At 34.8% G+C, this 15,292-nt stretch overlaps 1 protein-coding gene across 1 annotated transcript in view; it reads left to right on the forward strand.

The window, feature by feature from the left end:
- ITGB8 (integrin subunit beta 8) overlaps positions 1-15,292 on the forward strand; it is a 75,941-nt gene that overhangs the window by 54,930 nt on the left and 5,719 nt on the right. Inside the window, exons 7-11 of the mRNA XM_046669610.1 lie at positions 1,872-1,967; positions 5,367-5,456; positions 8,988-9,122; positions 11,854-12,259; positions 14,612-14,837. Coding sequence (XP_046525566.1) covers positions 1,872-1,967; positions 5,367-5,456; positions 8,988-9,122; positions 11,854-12,259; positions 14,612-14,837 — 953 coding nt within the window. The remainder of the gene's footprint in view (positions 1-1,871; positions 1,968-5,366; positions 5,457-8,987; positions 9,123-11,853; positions 12,260-14,611; positions 14,838-15,292) is intronic.

Genomic DNA, 15,292 nt, shown 5'->3' on the forward strand with positions numbered 1-15,292 from the left:
AATCCATGTGGTAATACTTTTTAAACCTCTTCATAAATTGGTTTCATATCACATTTAAATGCAGTTCATGAAAACCTGATTTGTTTCTACCAAAGCAATTATAGATTATATAAAGGCAAAAGGATATTTGTTATGGTTATTATCTTAGTCCATTCGGGATACTATAACGAAACCCTATAAAGTGGGTAGCTTAAAACAGAAATTTATTCCTCACTGTTCTGACGGTTGGGAAGTTCAGGATCAAAGGCGCTGGCAGATTCAGGGTCTGATGAGAACCTACTTTCTGATTCATAGACAACATCTTCTAGCTGTAACCTCACATGGAGAAAGGGGCAAGGGAGCTTTCTCAACTGGCCCTCTTTTAGAAGGGCACTAATCCCATTCATGAGGGCTCCACCTTCATGATTTAATCATCTCCCAAAGGCCCACCTCCTAATACCATCACCTTGTGGATTAGGATTTCAACATGTGAATTTAAGGAGGGAGACATGAATATTCAGATCATCGCAGTTACTCATGTTAGTGATAGTATCTTTAAGCATAAGGCTATCTCTTATGTCTGTGTATATAAGTTTAATATGTGGGTTACAGAACTTGGGCTATAAGTGAAACTAGTAAAATTAACTCTTTTACTAAGTTCACATAGTTGCCAAAAGACAGAAATATTAAGCAAGACGGTTTAGCAAAATTTTACCTTGAAGAAAACACAGTTAGCATTGGAGGGTGAAAGGGCAAGTGAAAACTACAGAGTAATTTGAACTTGAATCCCATGATACTAATTAGGCTCAGTCACACGATTGTTGGCTGATGCAACTAGGCACCAATAAACAGGTGGGACCACTGCAGGTGAAGTTTGACATTATTTCTCTTAGAGGTGTCTAGGTATGAAGTTGTTATTTGAGATCATCACTTGAAGATATGGAAAAGCATTTATAGAAAGAAAAATATCAAGTACTACGTCTAACTATATAACTGTAGATAGCAATTTCTATAGTTGTCAGATTTCTCATGTTTACTAAACTAAATTTTATTCTCCCTGTCTTACTCATCCCCAGTTTTCTAACTACCAGAAAGAATGTCACAGTTGGCTCTACATAAGTTTTATTTATCAAAGTAAAACATATTTATAATATATATAAAGTATAATGATAATAAGTTGAGAGATCTGTAACCTATACTTTATATGAGCTGTTGAAAGTAAAAATCATGATAATTGCCATTAGTTTTGAGTGCTTAATATATGCAAGAAACTGCACTAAATAATTCATGTACTATTGTTATCTTTTTAATCTTGCCAACAATCATATAAGGCAGATGTCATTCACATGATACAGAGGATGGACCTAAGAGAATTTTTATCATAAAGTGATAACCTGGGATTTTTGAGTACAGGGTTTTCTGCTTTTAAACAGAGTTTATACTATATCATGTTCTATATCAAATATATATATGTATGTATACATGTGTATATACACATGCATATATTGCATTTCAACACTTGTGCTGAACTCCACTTCAGAATGTGATTGTCACTAATGTGTCTGTTTCAGAATATTAAATTGTCTTTCAATTATATCACTTTGAGTCCAATATTAATCCAAAAAGGTGCTGAACATTCTTTGTACTATGTTTAATTCAGCCCGCTTCATCTGTTGTAGGTTTTTAATGGAGATTTTGTCTACAAATATCCTTAATACATTGTTCTTGATCTTATTTTTTAAAAGAATTTAAATGCTTCTAGTTAAAACCATAATCCTTCCCAACAGTACATTTTTGTCAGTCATATGGTTTTCTTCATAATAGATGTTTGGATATGTGTGGAATTGAGCTACTAAATTTCACTCCCTTCTTTATGTCATTATCCATTCCAGGAACATCCCTCACTAGGCCAACTTTCAGAAAAGTTAATAGACAACAACATTAACGTCATCTTTGCAGTTCAAGGAAAACAGTTTCATTGGTATAAGGTATGTTAATTCCCAAAATATAAAAATTAAAATGTTTGCATTGGTAGTTGAAATTAGAATACTTCTTTGAACCCCAGGTAAAGATTCTTGAGTTATTGTACTTTTTACAATCTAAATTTAATACTGTATTAACTAATATATACTACGTGTTGTCTTAAGTTAGCATTTAAGTATAAATTCTATCTATGTTTGGAACACTTAAAACCAAGGGTGAGCACTGATACTTAGAGTGGTACTGACTGCAACAATATGGAGAAGACTTTAGTCAGGTGAAAAGTTGTTCACACTCCAACTACGCCTTTCATATTCAGAGACCTACATATATTCTGGTCCATGGGCACATCCTTGTAATAGATTACGTTGAGGAATATCAGCTTAATTTTCAATAGCACATAGCTAGATTTGGTGTAGGTCATCTAATAAAGGAACAGAAGAGCCAAGGAAGCAGTTGACCCAGTCAAAGTCTTCCTCCATAAGAATACATCTTAGTTTTGTCCAGAATCCTTCTGGCCAGGTGAGATCCACAAGCAGAATGGACATTTGGCATCTCTGTTACTCTGGCAGTGTCATGGAACCCACTCCCCCCAACTCCACATTGAACTGTTCTTCTGTGATGCTGTTATAGCTTTTTTTTTGAGGAAGATTAGCCCTGAGCTAACATGTGCTGCCAATCCTCCTCTTTTTTTCTGAGGAAGACTGGCACTGAGCTAACATCTGTGCCCATCTTCCTCTACTTTATATGTGGGATGCCTACCACAGCATGGCTTGCCAAGCAGTGCCATGTCCGCACCCAGGATCGGAACCGGCGAACCCCGGGCCGCCAAAGCGGAACGTGCAAACTTAACTGTTGCACCACGAGGCCGGCCCCTGCTATAGCTTTATTTCAGTCTTTTAGATTCTTTCTTCCAGGAAACTCTCTTTTCTATAAAGAAAAGATGATGCTCTGATACCCTAATTTTCACTGCACATGTCTGATCAGGTTGTCTTCTTCATCTCTTCATTGTATTTGCTTCTTCCTTCCACTCCTAATGTCTTTTACTTATTTTTTAATACTTCAAAGAGACTACGTTTTCTTTCAGCTTCAACAAATACTTGAACCCATTTGCATTTGCTACAAAGCTGGTGTTCCCTCTACCAGTTTCTCTAATACCCAACTGCCATATTTATCATCCAAAAGCACTACTTTAATCATCCTACTTCTTCCCTTAGAAATCTTTAGTGAAACTTTATTTAATTCCCTGTTTTCCCAAATTTTATACCATGGAACCCCTTTTTAATGTAACAGCTGTTAATATCCCCAGAAGTAGGGCTCTGGCCCCAATTAAATCCCCAAACCACTTTATTAACAACAGTAACAGTTTCCACTTATTGAGTACTTACTATTGTCAGGCACTGAATTTATTAATATTGACTCATTTAATACTCTGAACAACTCATAACAATGTGGGCAGTATTACTAATATGCCCATTTGTAAAGATGAGGAAATACATTTAGGGAGGTTATATACTTGCCCAAACTTCCCTAATAGCCTAAATCCTGTGTTCTTAATCTCTAATCTTAATAGTTGAATTTCAAATTATTGTTCAGCTTTTTACTGCTTTTGCCTCGTCTATCTCTGCTATTTATTATTTCTTGACAGTCTTATTGGTTCTAGTAGTTTCTCCCTACTCCTTTAAAAAAATGTCCAATGACTGATAAACCATAAAACCAGGTTTATTATTAATTGAATTGTGTGCAGAGTAAGAATCAACAGGCTCTGAAAGCCTGAGAAGCTCTGCTGTAAGTCCTGTGTTTGCCCTTACAGTCACCTACTTTGGCTGCCCAGAGATAGTTTTATCAATAACCTCTGTCAGGGTTGTAACAAACTCCTAGCCCATCTCCCGAATCCATCATCCACCTGGCTGCAGGATCTATTTAAATCACAAGTGTGACCACAGCACTCCCTAGAGTAAAATATTCCAGTGGTTCCCTCTAATTTAGGGGATCAAGTCTTTAGCGTGGCCTAAGAGACCATCTGGTCCCCACTTGCCTCTCTGGCCTCATCCCTCACTATTCTTTGCCTTACACTTGTCCCTCCAGCCATTCTTCTAATTCTCCTGTGCACGCACTCACCGGATTCTTTCTTTCCTCTGTTCTTCCTTGTGCCTTTGCTCTTGCTACCTATCCCCCATGCCTGGAAGCCCTTCTCCCTCCTTACTTGGCTAACTCTTACTCATCCTTTAAGACACAGCTCATGAGTCACCTCCTCCAGGAAATAGTCTCTGACAACCTTCCCCAGCCCTCAAATGCTTGCTGAGTATCCCTCTCATTAAGTTATTATACCTCTATTGCTTCCTGTGTACATTGTTTTTTGAAATTTTCATTTATATACCTGTGAGATCCTTAAGATGGCAACTGTATGGCCTAGCAATTTAGCATCTCCAAAGTGATACACAGTAGGTGCTCAATAATGGTTTAGATGAATGGATTTTAAAAATCTACAAGTGATATATTTTCACTGTTATCTAAGATACCAAATTGTTAGTGTCTAGGTAGTGGCTTGCATACAGCAGAAACTTAATGATACTTGTGAATGGGAAAATGAGCGTATAAATGGATTTCAAGACTTCTCATATCTAATTCCTTATAAATATGCAACTTTCACGCCAGTAAGACTGGTTTCCTCTCTCTTCTTACTTCATCTACAAGTCAGGTAAACCTTTAAGCCTTTGCTAATTCTCATTTTCTCAATAGGAATACCTAGAATCTTCTCCATAATTATTAAGTACCATCCATCAAGAACACCTGCTCCATGAAGCGTCCACTTGTAACTATGATTTTTTGCTCTGGTTTGGGTCAACATGTCCTAAAGGTTGTGCCATGGAACAGTAGTTCTGTAAAATATTTATATATGTTACAGAAAAAAGAGTTTTGTAACTAAAGAAATGTTGAGAAATACTGCATTAAATAATGCTAAATTATTTCTGAATTGCAGGACTTCTCTGAACCTTTCATTTTCAAGTGAGCATTTTGAGTCTCTAAGTGGAAGAAATCATATGCAGAACTTCCCAAACTTATTCACCCTCACAATCCTTTTCAAGTTTAAAATCTCTTAGGACTATGTTCCATGGAAGATACTTTGGGAAATACTGGTCTGTACTTTGATTAGGTTTTTAGGTCAGCGTGTTCATTGGTGCACGAACACACTCTCATGCACATACACATACACACACCACCATATCACATGTCTATGTTTTGGCTGGCCTACTTGGTTGCTTACATTTTTCTTTTGTCTTACAGGTTTTGAGTAATGAAATGGCTCACCTTCCACTGATAACTACAAGAATTTTTAATATTTGGTGATTGCTAAACCATTGTATACTATCGTCATTAAGTAAATGTACTGGTATATTTTCTAGGACCTTCTACCCCTCTTGCCTGGCACAATTGCTGGTGAAATAGAATCAAAGGCTGCAAACCTCAATAATTTGGTAGTAGAAGCCTATCAGGTATGTATATATTATACACAATTTTTTCAAATAAACTTTTAACCCCAATTTCTGTGGCAAGGTACAAAGTAGTGCCCTATCATCTTGAGAAGAGTGGTGGAAAGAACATTAGATTAGAAATTCAGAAGCTGAGTTTAGCTCTAGCTCTACCACTAACTAGCCATGGAACCTTGTGAAAGTCAGTTCAGCTCTCTGTGCCTCACTGTGTTTCACTGGTAGTAAGTAAACTCAAGTTGGGCTAGAGGCTATCTAAATTTCCTTCCAAATCAAATGTTCAGTGAGTCACCAAATCATAGTTATAGAATACACTTTATTACCAAGAAATTTCACAATTTCCTATGTCGTAAAGATAAAGTAAGAAATCCACACTGTTATTTAAAGCAGCAACATGTCAGGGAAAATGAACTATTTGGGATATAGAGATTACCAAGAGGACTCTGTCGAGGTCTCCTAGATCAATCACATCATTGTTCAATCAGTTATTTTAGCAGTTTTATCAAACTAATTTGATTAAAAGAATCATCTGAAGAGATAGACTGTTTTATTGAGTTGGCAGTTGTATGCCGTCCTGTCTATGAAGAGTGGGTGCCAAATGCAAAGATTTAAAGAAACATCTGCTCTTTCAACCTAGGTCATTCCTGGATGGAATAGTCTCTGTTAAGATATTGTAATAATAATGACTTTTATTTTAATACCCTAAGAGCCAGTTACTTTTTATCCATGAGCTCATTTAATCTTCACAACTAACCAATAAGGCAGGTGTTAGTATTCCCATTGTGTATTTGTAGAACTTTAAAGAACTTGAGCAAGTTACCCAAATGTCAAATAGCTTACAAGCAGAAGCAGGATCAGAACCTGGGAATTCCTTAACTCCAGGGTCTTCCTCCTATATGATATCACCTGTTTGTCTTTTTTTTTTTAACATAGTGTCCAAAGATATGCTTTATTCTACCTTGAGTTTATCGACCATTGATCAAGTCTCACTTCCCAAAATTCTCTGATACCCTTCCTGACACAGTAGAGTTGAATAGCAGAAATAGTAGCCCAAGCATTGTAAACCTCAAGCTTCTCTTATTTTCTCCATGTAGCATTTGACTTCAACTCAGATACAAAAGGGAAAGTCAGGAAGTAGACATGGGCTAGAAAATGAAGGATTTGTTTAAACTTTCTTTTAAAAGGAAAATAAATCTTGTGAGATTTTTTTTTTTTTTTTTGCCAAGGAATTGTTCTGTCTGAAAACTATGTTGGATGAATGTTAGGAAGAGCATCTTTAATTATATTTCTTTCTCACTGTTAAAAAAGAATATTATGACTGGAGGGACTTCTTATCAATAAAAATCAAATGCGGGTACAATTCATTCCCATCTGTAGTTTGTTCCCAAGAATAATGAAAATAAGGAAGGAGCTTACAGTGTTAGAAGTCACTCTAGTTTTTATAGTATGAACCCATTTATTGCCCTAAACAAGGAATATAAATGGACATACTTCCCTGTGTGTCAGACTGTACCAAGGGAAAAGGAGATGGCAGCATTTGGTTTCATGTTCTTTATTTGCCTACGGTAGGTGTGTGATGCCTCAGCTAACTGTAGTTCTGATTAACCTTAAACAATGGGAAAATACTAGCAAATCTAACAAAAACTTACTCTGGCTACTAATTTCCTTAAGTTTGGATTCTGTTATTATTTTATATATGCCTATATTTTCAAAATTCATCTCAAATTTCATTTTGTCTTCACAGTACAACAGAAACAATTCACAATTCATTGAAGAAAAAAAAGAACAAAAATATTCCATTCTAACTTTTCATTTTTTGTATTCCCTTTTTAAGAATTTTATAAAATTATATACAAATTTAGTACACAGTGAATGACTGCATTTTATTTTTTATCCTTTACATCAGCACTGCCATTAGAATTAAAATTATATAAAACTATATATAATAACCATATAGTTATAATATATAACTATAATAACGTAATAGTAATTTTGCTGAAATTAAGAAATGAAAAATAAATTACATTTAATAAAAAAGAATTGTACATCAGAAAAAATAAATTATGCTTCTATAACTGTTAGGTATGAAAAAGGAAGCTTAAGATTGTATCTGGAGCTTAATTTCTAAATCCCAAAACTGGGCAAAATTTCAGCTATTTGTTGTCACATCTTGAACAACATTGGTTTAACTAGCTTAAGATTTTAAGAGAAGCAGAATTTCAGAAGGGAAAACTGAGAATAGTCATTATATTAGGAATTTCCTTCTTATCTGTCAAACCATCACCATATCAACACCATTAGTATTCTGTCAGAAGTTTCTATTAGTTTGCTAAAATTGTTCAATTACATGATTACAATGTATGAGCTCTCTGGGAGATAAAACATGTGGCTGACATAGTCTTACCTAATCCAAATAAAATTTACTAATTTGAGGAAGTATCTTGTTCTAAAGATTTACTACCATAATTCCATGATCAGTTATTAATCAGTAAGCACAACTCTCTTTATCAATAATACAGTTGAAGAAGAGAAATTACTCAATTAAAGAATTATAAGCCATTAGAAATTATTTTTTTTCTCTATACCCTGCTATTCACTCTCTTTCCTTAGGTACATACTTCATCTTTTCCCTTTCCTTTTGTTTACAAGTATAAATTAAGGAGTTTTGTCTGTGGTAGACTCTTAGTTTTATGAGATAAAATACAGACAGACCTACAGTATATCTTTAATGTAGCCAAAACTTTTGGAACTCAGAGATTGTGATGGAAAAGATTAGTCCATGCATGATACATGATAGACATTACATAGATGCTTTTTGAATGATTGTATAAATGAGTGAATAAATGAGTGCATCGTTTTCTGCTTACCAAAGGGCCCCATTTTAGCATTAAGCATTGGAACAAATTTGATTGATACAAGTGAACCCCAGGGACTTGGCAAAAATCCTAGGCCATTCTTGGAGAATTGACAGATCCATATCTGGCAAGTAATTCTTATGCCTACAATATAGACATGGCCTCCCAAAAATTTACGTTTCAATTCTGTACCAATAAGGCATTTTAGCTTTCGTGATAGTCTAAAGTGTTTGAAACTGAAACATTTCTTTAACAGCTGTAAATGTCAGAAGGATGTTCCAGATTTTTAGCTAAGATTTACCTTCTGTGATAATATATGTGTTCTCAATGTTTTATTTAAATTTCATCACAAAATATAAATATTATTGGATTAAAAATGATTATTTTTGTAACACAGGCTAAGTGAGAAATAGCTTTGAAGTGATCAAAACCATAGTCATAGAAATATGCGAAAAAATAGAGCAATTTAAATGCAGGTAGTCCAGTCCTTCAGTATTTCTTATGTATTTCAAATATAATTGGGTCATTATGTGGAAACACCGTTCTTATTGATACTTTTTATAAACAGACCCTTTGATTTAGTTAAAAATTAAATCTAGAATGGTTTAATAAGCCTGACTCTGTTTAGTTGCTTACATTTGAAACTGCTATCGTATACAATTAAAAAATGATGTCTCTGTAGAAACTCATTTCAGAAGTGAAAGTTCAGGTGGAAAACCAGGCAAAAGGCATCTATTTTAACATTACTGCCATCTGCCCAGATGGGACCAGAAAGCCAGGCACAGACGGATGTGGGAATGTGACAAGCAATGACGAGGTATGTGGGTGTGCGTTTTTCCCATTTAACATAAACTAAGTTCTTCAGCATGCTTTCCCACAGAAAATTAAACCATTCTGAAAAACTTTACTTGCTACTGACTCCAATGATCTTATTTACACTTCGATGTAATTTTTATTGTCTCTTTGCAAAGTCCCTACTTGTTTTTATCTCCATTGACTGTTCTCTCAAACTCTCAAGTTAAAATAAAGAGATATATATTACATTAAATACTTAATAATAACTTTAAACTTAGGCGTCACAGAATGTATATTAGGAAATAGCATCTCATCAAACAAGTAGTGTCTATACTTATGATGATGATACTTTCTTTTTGGTTTCAAATCTGAAAATTCTCAAAGTAAATGTGAAATTGAAGGTAATAAGCCACAGAATAGAATGGAAGTGATGGAGCAGTTGATAAAACTAACAATTCCAAAATCTTTCACTTTGTGATTGTCCCAATACACTCACAATGATCTAGGAGGAGGTAAGGAAATGTGTTAAGAACAATAAAAAAGAAGGGTCAACATTTAACTAAAAAGGATGAAATATGGAAAAGAGAGGCCCAGATTATAGCAGTGTCAGGAAATAGGACCAGAGAAGATAGGGATTCTCCCAGGATCGGCACAATAGAAAGTAAACACACAGAAATATGCTTTGAAAGGGAATTCTTGTTGGATGAAGTGATTTTCAGTGAGTCACTTACCTCTTGATGCATCAGTTGCCTCATTTTTAAATGAATAACTTGGACTCGAATATTTCTAATCCCTCTTCCTTCTATCTCTAAGGTTCTATGATGTAATTATTATTTCAATGTCATGCTATAGGGAGGAAGAAGAAGAAGAGCTATTGAAAGCGATAAAAGGTCCTAAGATTCTAAGACTGAATAAAAGAGACTCTTTCTTTCTGTTTAGTTAGAATAGTTTTTCCTTCTTGGGAAGTTTAGAATTTCTGCAGGTAGTATAGTTGCTCCAACAAGCTTTTATTTGAAATTAATTATTGCTAGTTTCTAATTCTGTAGGCTCCTCCATAATCACTCCTTAGATTTTGTTCAAAAGACATAATATAGCAGTTAACAAAATACCTATTTGATTTCCATTAAATATAGAGTAAACTTGGTGCTAGCAAAAGATAGCACTAAGTTACTTTCAGAGAAAGGCTTACCCTCTTGGAAGTTTTTCCTATCAAAATTGGTCTTGGCAGAATCGCTTTTCTTACTTCTTACATTTTTTTTCTTTCTCTTTATCCACATCTCTTCTTTCCCCTCACTTTCAACCAAGTAGTATAAATAGTTTGACTCTCAGGAAGAGTCATATGACCTCTGAATTACATAAATCCAAAGTGTTGCTCTACTATTAATATTGGTAGTGACCACATTATTCTATACATCTGTTAATCCTTAACATTCTTAAAGACAAAAAACATTTCAAGTACACCACCAGCTGTATTGATTTTAACATTATGACACTGATTTTAATTCCTAATTCATATATATAATATATAAGCCTGAATTTAGATCTTTCATATCATTGTGTGTATGTGTGTTTGTGTATGTGTGTGTATGTATATGTATTTTGCAAAGCTTTTTGGTTGGGATGGAGATATATATCTATATAGACAGAGATTCATATATATATATATGAACAGATATATATGGATGGATATGTTATGAATAGACACATTCTAAGAATATGTCTATTAATAGTATATGAATGGAATACATGAATAGAATAGAATATATATATTCCATATATATATATCTCCATCTATATATATATATATCTATATGAATCTCTCTATAGATCGATAGAGATTTAGATATCCCCATTCCAACCAAAAACCCTGGCACAAATTATTTTCAAATTGTAATGGATCTCAGTCTAACATGGAAAAAGCATATAACCTTTTTATTTCCAAAGTACCTGAAGATCGTAAGGTGTGTTAACAAATATAAAGACACAAACCAATTGTGTTGTGCAAAAAGAAAAAAATAGAGAAAAAGGAAAAATTTGGCAGGAGAAAGGAATTCTGTTGTTTCATGAGGGAAACCAATTCCTGCCAGCCCAGATCCTTAGCTCTGGGCTAACATCTTCACGGAGACAAACATGTGACCTTGTATTGAGATCTTGAGATCCAAGAGTCAGAGTCCTAAATCTTTTTCCATTGAGTAACATGAGAGAAAGCCTCATGTTTTCTTCCAACACCATGTATAAACTAAAATTTAATTCTGAAATTTTACTTGGGCCCCTAGAAAATAAGAACAAAATAAAAATTGCTCGTTTGAACATCTCATCTCAGGGTTTTAAACCTTTAGTTTATTTGGTCTATCACTAATGCAAAATATTCAGTAACCCCATATTTTAAGGGCTGAGTCCAGAAAATGGTCTATTCTCTCTTAAGTTTGTGAAGAAATCAATTGAAGACATAAATTAATCATCAGAAGTGGAGTAGACATTTCAAATAGGCTTAAACCCATGTCCACTTAATGGTACAATGTAGGCAAGCAGCAGTCATTGCATCCTTTTAACTCTCTAGCTCATTAATTAGGAAACAAATGAAACTTTAAAAGGATGCTATGTCTATGTATGAAAGAGAGTGCATATGTAATTTATAAATATTAATTTCTATAAGAGTATATTATTGATTCAAAATATAATTAACAGATATAATACTGGTAATAAAAATAATCAAGACATATGAATATATTTTCTTTCTCTCTCAAATTAAGGTTCTTTTCAATGTAACAGTTACAATGAAAAAATGTGATGTCACAGAAGGAAAAAGCTATGCAATAATCAAACCTATTGGTTTCAATGAAACCACTAAAATTCATATACACAGAAACTGCAGCTGTCAGTGTGATGACACCAGAGGATCTAAAAGGAAGTGTGTAGATGAAACTTTTCTAGATGCCAAGTGTTTCCAGTGTGATGAGAATAAATGTCACTTTGATGAAGATCAATTTCCTTCTGAGAGTTGCAAGTCACACAAGGATCAACCTGTTTGCAGCGGTCGAGGAGTCTGTATTTGTGGGAAATGTTTATGTCACAAAATTAAGCTTGGAAAAGTGTATGGAAAATACTGTGAAAAGGATGACTTTTCTTGTCCATACCACCAGGGAAATCTGTGTGCGGGTGAGTATAAATATATACATGAAGTTTTTACTAGTCATTATTAAACTACCATATATGTTAAAGTATCTTTAAATCACATCTTTATAATTACCAACCCTGAATCTAGATTTAATATTTAAAATTTCAAAGTCTGTGAAATTAGAGCATGGCAACAGACTTATAGCACATGATTCTGATATTTATATTTTAAATTATTTTGTACAGGAAATACTTAAAAATAAAAACCAAAAGTTAATTGTTATTCTCTCGTATGCCTTGACCTTGTAAAGATATATACCAGAAAAGGAAATTACTGATGATGTCTGACAAGTTTTCTATAATCGGGGTGTTCTTCTAGAATGATCTGATCCATTCTCATCAGTGGTCACTCCCTCCAGTTTGCTCAGATAGTGAGCTATAAAAATATACTTTTCATTCTTTGGAAAATTCTTAATGCATTATTATAGAGGGTATTGTAAATCTGTAGCAATTTAAACATCTCCAGTTTATTTTTAGAACAATGCCAGCAACGGAATTGTCAAAGACAGCATTCTTCAAGAAAATACTGGTTTCATAAGTAATTGAAAAGATTAATTCCAGAGGCTACATGCAGACCAAACTTAAAAATGAAATAATTTAAAATAAAATATCATAAGTATTTTTTAGCTAATTTAGTTTATTGCCACCTAGAGGTTAGATTCCAGAAAATCTATGCAACATTTGAAAACACAAAATAATTGTTTTTAAATGAATTAACTTTTATATGACAGTGTGCTAAATCTACTTATTGTTAAAACACGTTTTTAGTGTTTACACTTTGGTAAGCAAATATTAAATTACTGATGAACTGAAATATCTCATTGTCATAAGCATATAGAAAGTAACAAACCTATACAAAATAAATTTTCTATTCTTGTATAAACTAAAAATTTGCCCTATATCATATAAATATGTGATGGAAAATTGCCTTTTTTATTTTATTATATAAACAGAATATTTTATATTCTAAACATTTATTCAGGTGTACCAGGTATCATGGATAGAACAAATTATAGATGACTTTAGAACAAACCAGCAATTATCTGCTAATTTTTTAGACCTAATCCTGTTTGGGATAGGGAAGAAAAATAATTCTGAGATCATTTCCCACAGCTGTCAACCTCTCAAAGAAGTCTGAAATACATTAAGAATCCCAGTCTTTGCTTATAGTAAAAAATCAAAAATCAATGTACTGACCCTTCTATGTCACTGTGGTACTACTGACCCACAGGCAGTTAAGAATCTGCTTTGAATTATTTATGTGTAAGTTATAAGTGCAAACTGTAGGCTGACAAGCATTTTCTTCACTAGTCTCCTTTGAGAATAAAAACACATGTTCACAGATCAGCTGGCTAGGATTAGGCGTGCAGCCTACATACCGGGAATGACGTCTGGCAGGCATTTGTTTGGCCTGGACCTCATTAGTTTTTCACTTAGCAAACTAAGCTAATCCAACAGTAGACTCTATGGAACAGTTACCCTGTAAGGTACTCCACAATAAAGGGAGGGAGGGAAGAAGTCAGGAATTGAGGAAAGGAAGGAAGGGTGGGGTGGGGAGGGAAGGGGAGGTCTGTGGCCAAATGAGCTTGAGAAACACTATATAACCCTGTAAAATGTACCCCCTCATAAGCATATTAAATTTTGGAGACTTCCTGCAATCTAAAATCCATTTAATTACACATAAACAGTGTTTTTCCTCAACTTATTTGTCTGCATAAATGCCCCCAATCCCAACACACAGCTCACACCATAATTTAGGACATGCCCCACTACTGTTAAATAATGTGCTGAAGACGTGAAAGGACTAGTTCAACTTTCCCGGGGATCTTATCTTTAAACATGGAACTAACAGAACTGAAGCACTAGAAGGGTCTGCCTCACAGACCTTCAAAGTTATGCCAGGCCCTTAGCAGTAACAAGAGACTAAGAATAAATTATGGAAGCTGTTAATCAAAGACCCCTGCTTTTCAGATTTCAAGTCAGACAATTAACATTACTTCAGCCTTATAGCTTCTTTATAATTGTGTACTTTTAATTTAAAACTGAATGTACAGTGACCTTCAAGTAGTAGGGCGGCAACTGCAGCAGGGCAGACTTCCCAACTGTCAGCACAATAGATTAGCATTGGGAGATGATCTACAATAGAACAACTTTGATAGGAGACACTCCTAAGGCCTGGCATTGTGTATGTCAGACAAGTAGAAAATGATGCTGTTTCTACTCACTTTGACTGTCAGTGTGTTTCCATGGAGATAGGAGGGGAATTCATGTTTGGGAACGCTTCACAAAGTTGGTGGCCCCAATAATTTAGGTCCTGGAGTGTCTTTGTTGCAGGGCACGGAGAGTGTGAAGCGGGCAGATGCCAGTGCTTCAGTGGCTGGGAAGGGGATCGGTGCCAGTGCCCGTCAGCATCAGCCCAGCACTGTGTCAACCCAAAGGGCCAAGTATGTAGTGGAAGAGGCACATGTGTATGTGGCAAGTGTGAGTGCACCGATCCCAAGAGCATCGGCCGCTTCTGTGAACACTGCCCCACATGTCACACAGCCTGCAATGAAAACCGGTATGTGTTCTCTGACTCCAAAAATACATAAGGCGGTCCTTTGTTATAGCTATGTCCTTCCTTTTTTATTCTGCCTTCCTTATTCTTAGAAGTTGTTGGATCTTCTCCGCCAGATAAATTGCTATCATCACACTAAAAAAGAACTGAATGGGGAATGTGGGAATTAGAAGACTTAGATTCTAATCTTTGGCCACTAGAAAGCTGTGGAAGCATCAGAATTTGTCTAGGCTTTCACTAGATAAAAAGCTAAAGCCTTAGCTTTTTTGAAATAGGATTTGAGTTTTTTTAAAGAATAATATTCAGTGTGCATAAGGGTTCATTGTGGGGTTTTTTCCCCAGCTTTATTGAGATATAATTGACATATAACCTTGTGTAAGTTTAAGGTGTATGACGTGATGATTTAGGGGCTGCCTGCTTCCCAGCTTACTGTTAATTAGCTGTTTAGTTTAGGGCAA

The sequence above is a fragment of the Equus quagga genome, chromosome 8, assembly GCF_021613505.1.
Source record: "Equus quagga isolate Etosha38 chromosome 8, UCLA_HA_Equagga_1.0, whole genome shotgun sequence".
In the NCBI taxonomy this organism is placed as follows: Eukaryota; Metazoa; Chordata; class Mammalia; order Perissodactyla; family Equidae; genus Equus; species Equus quagga.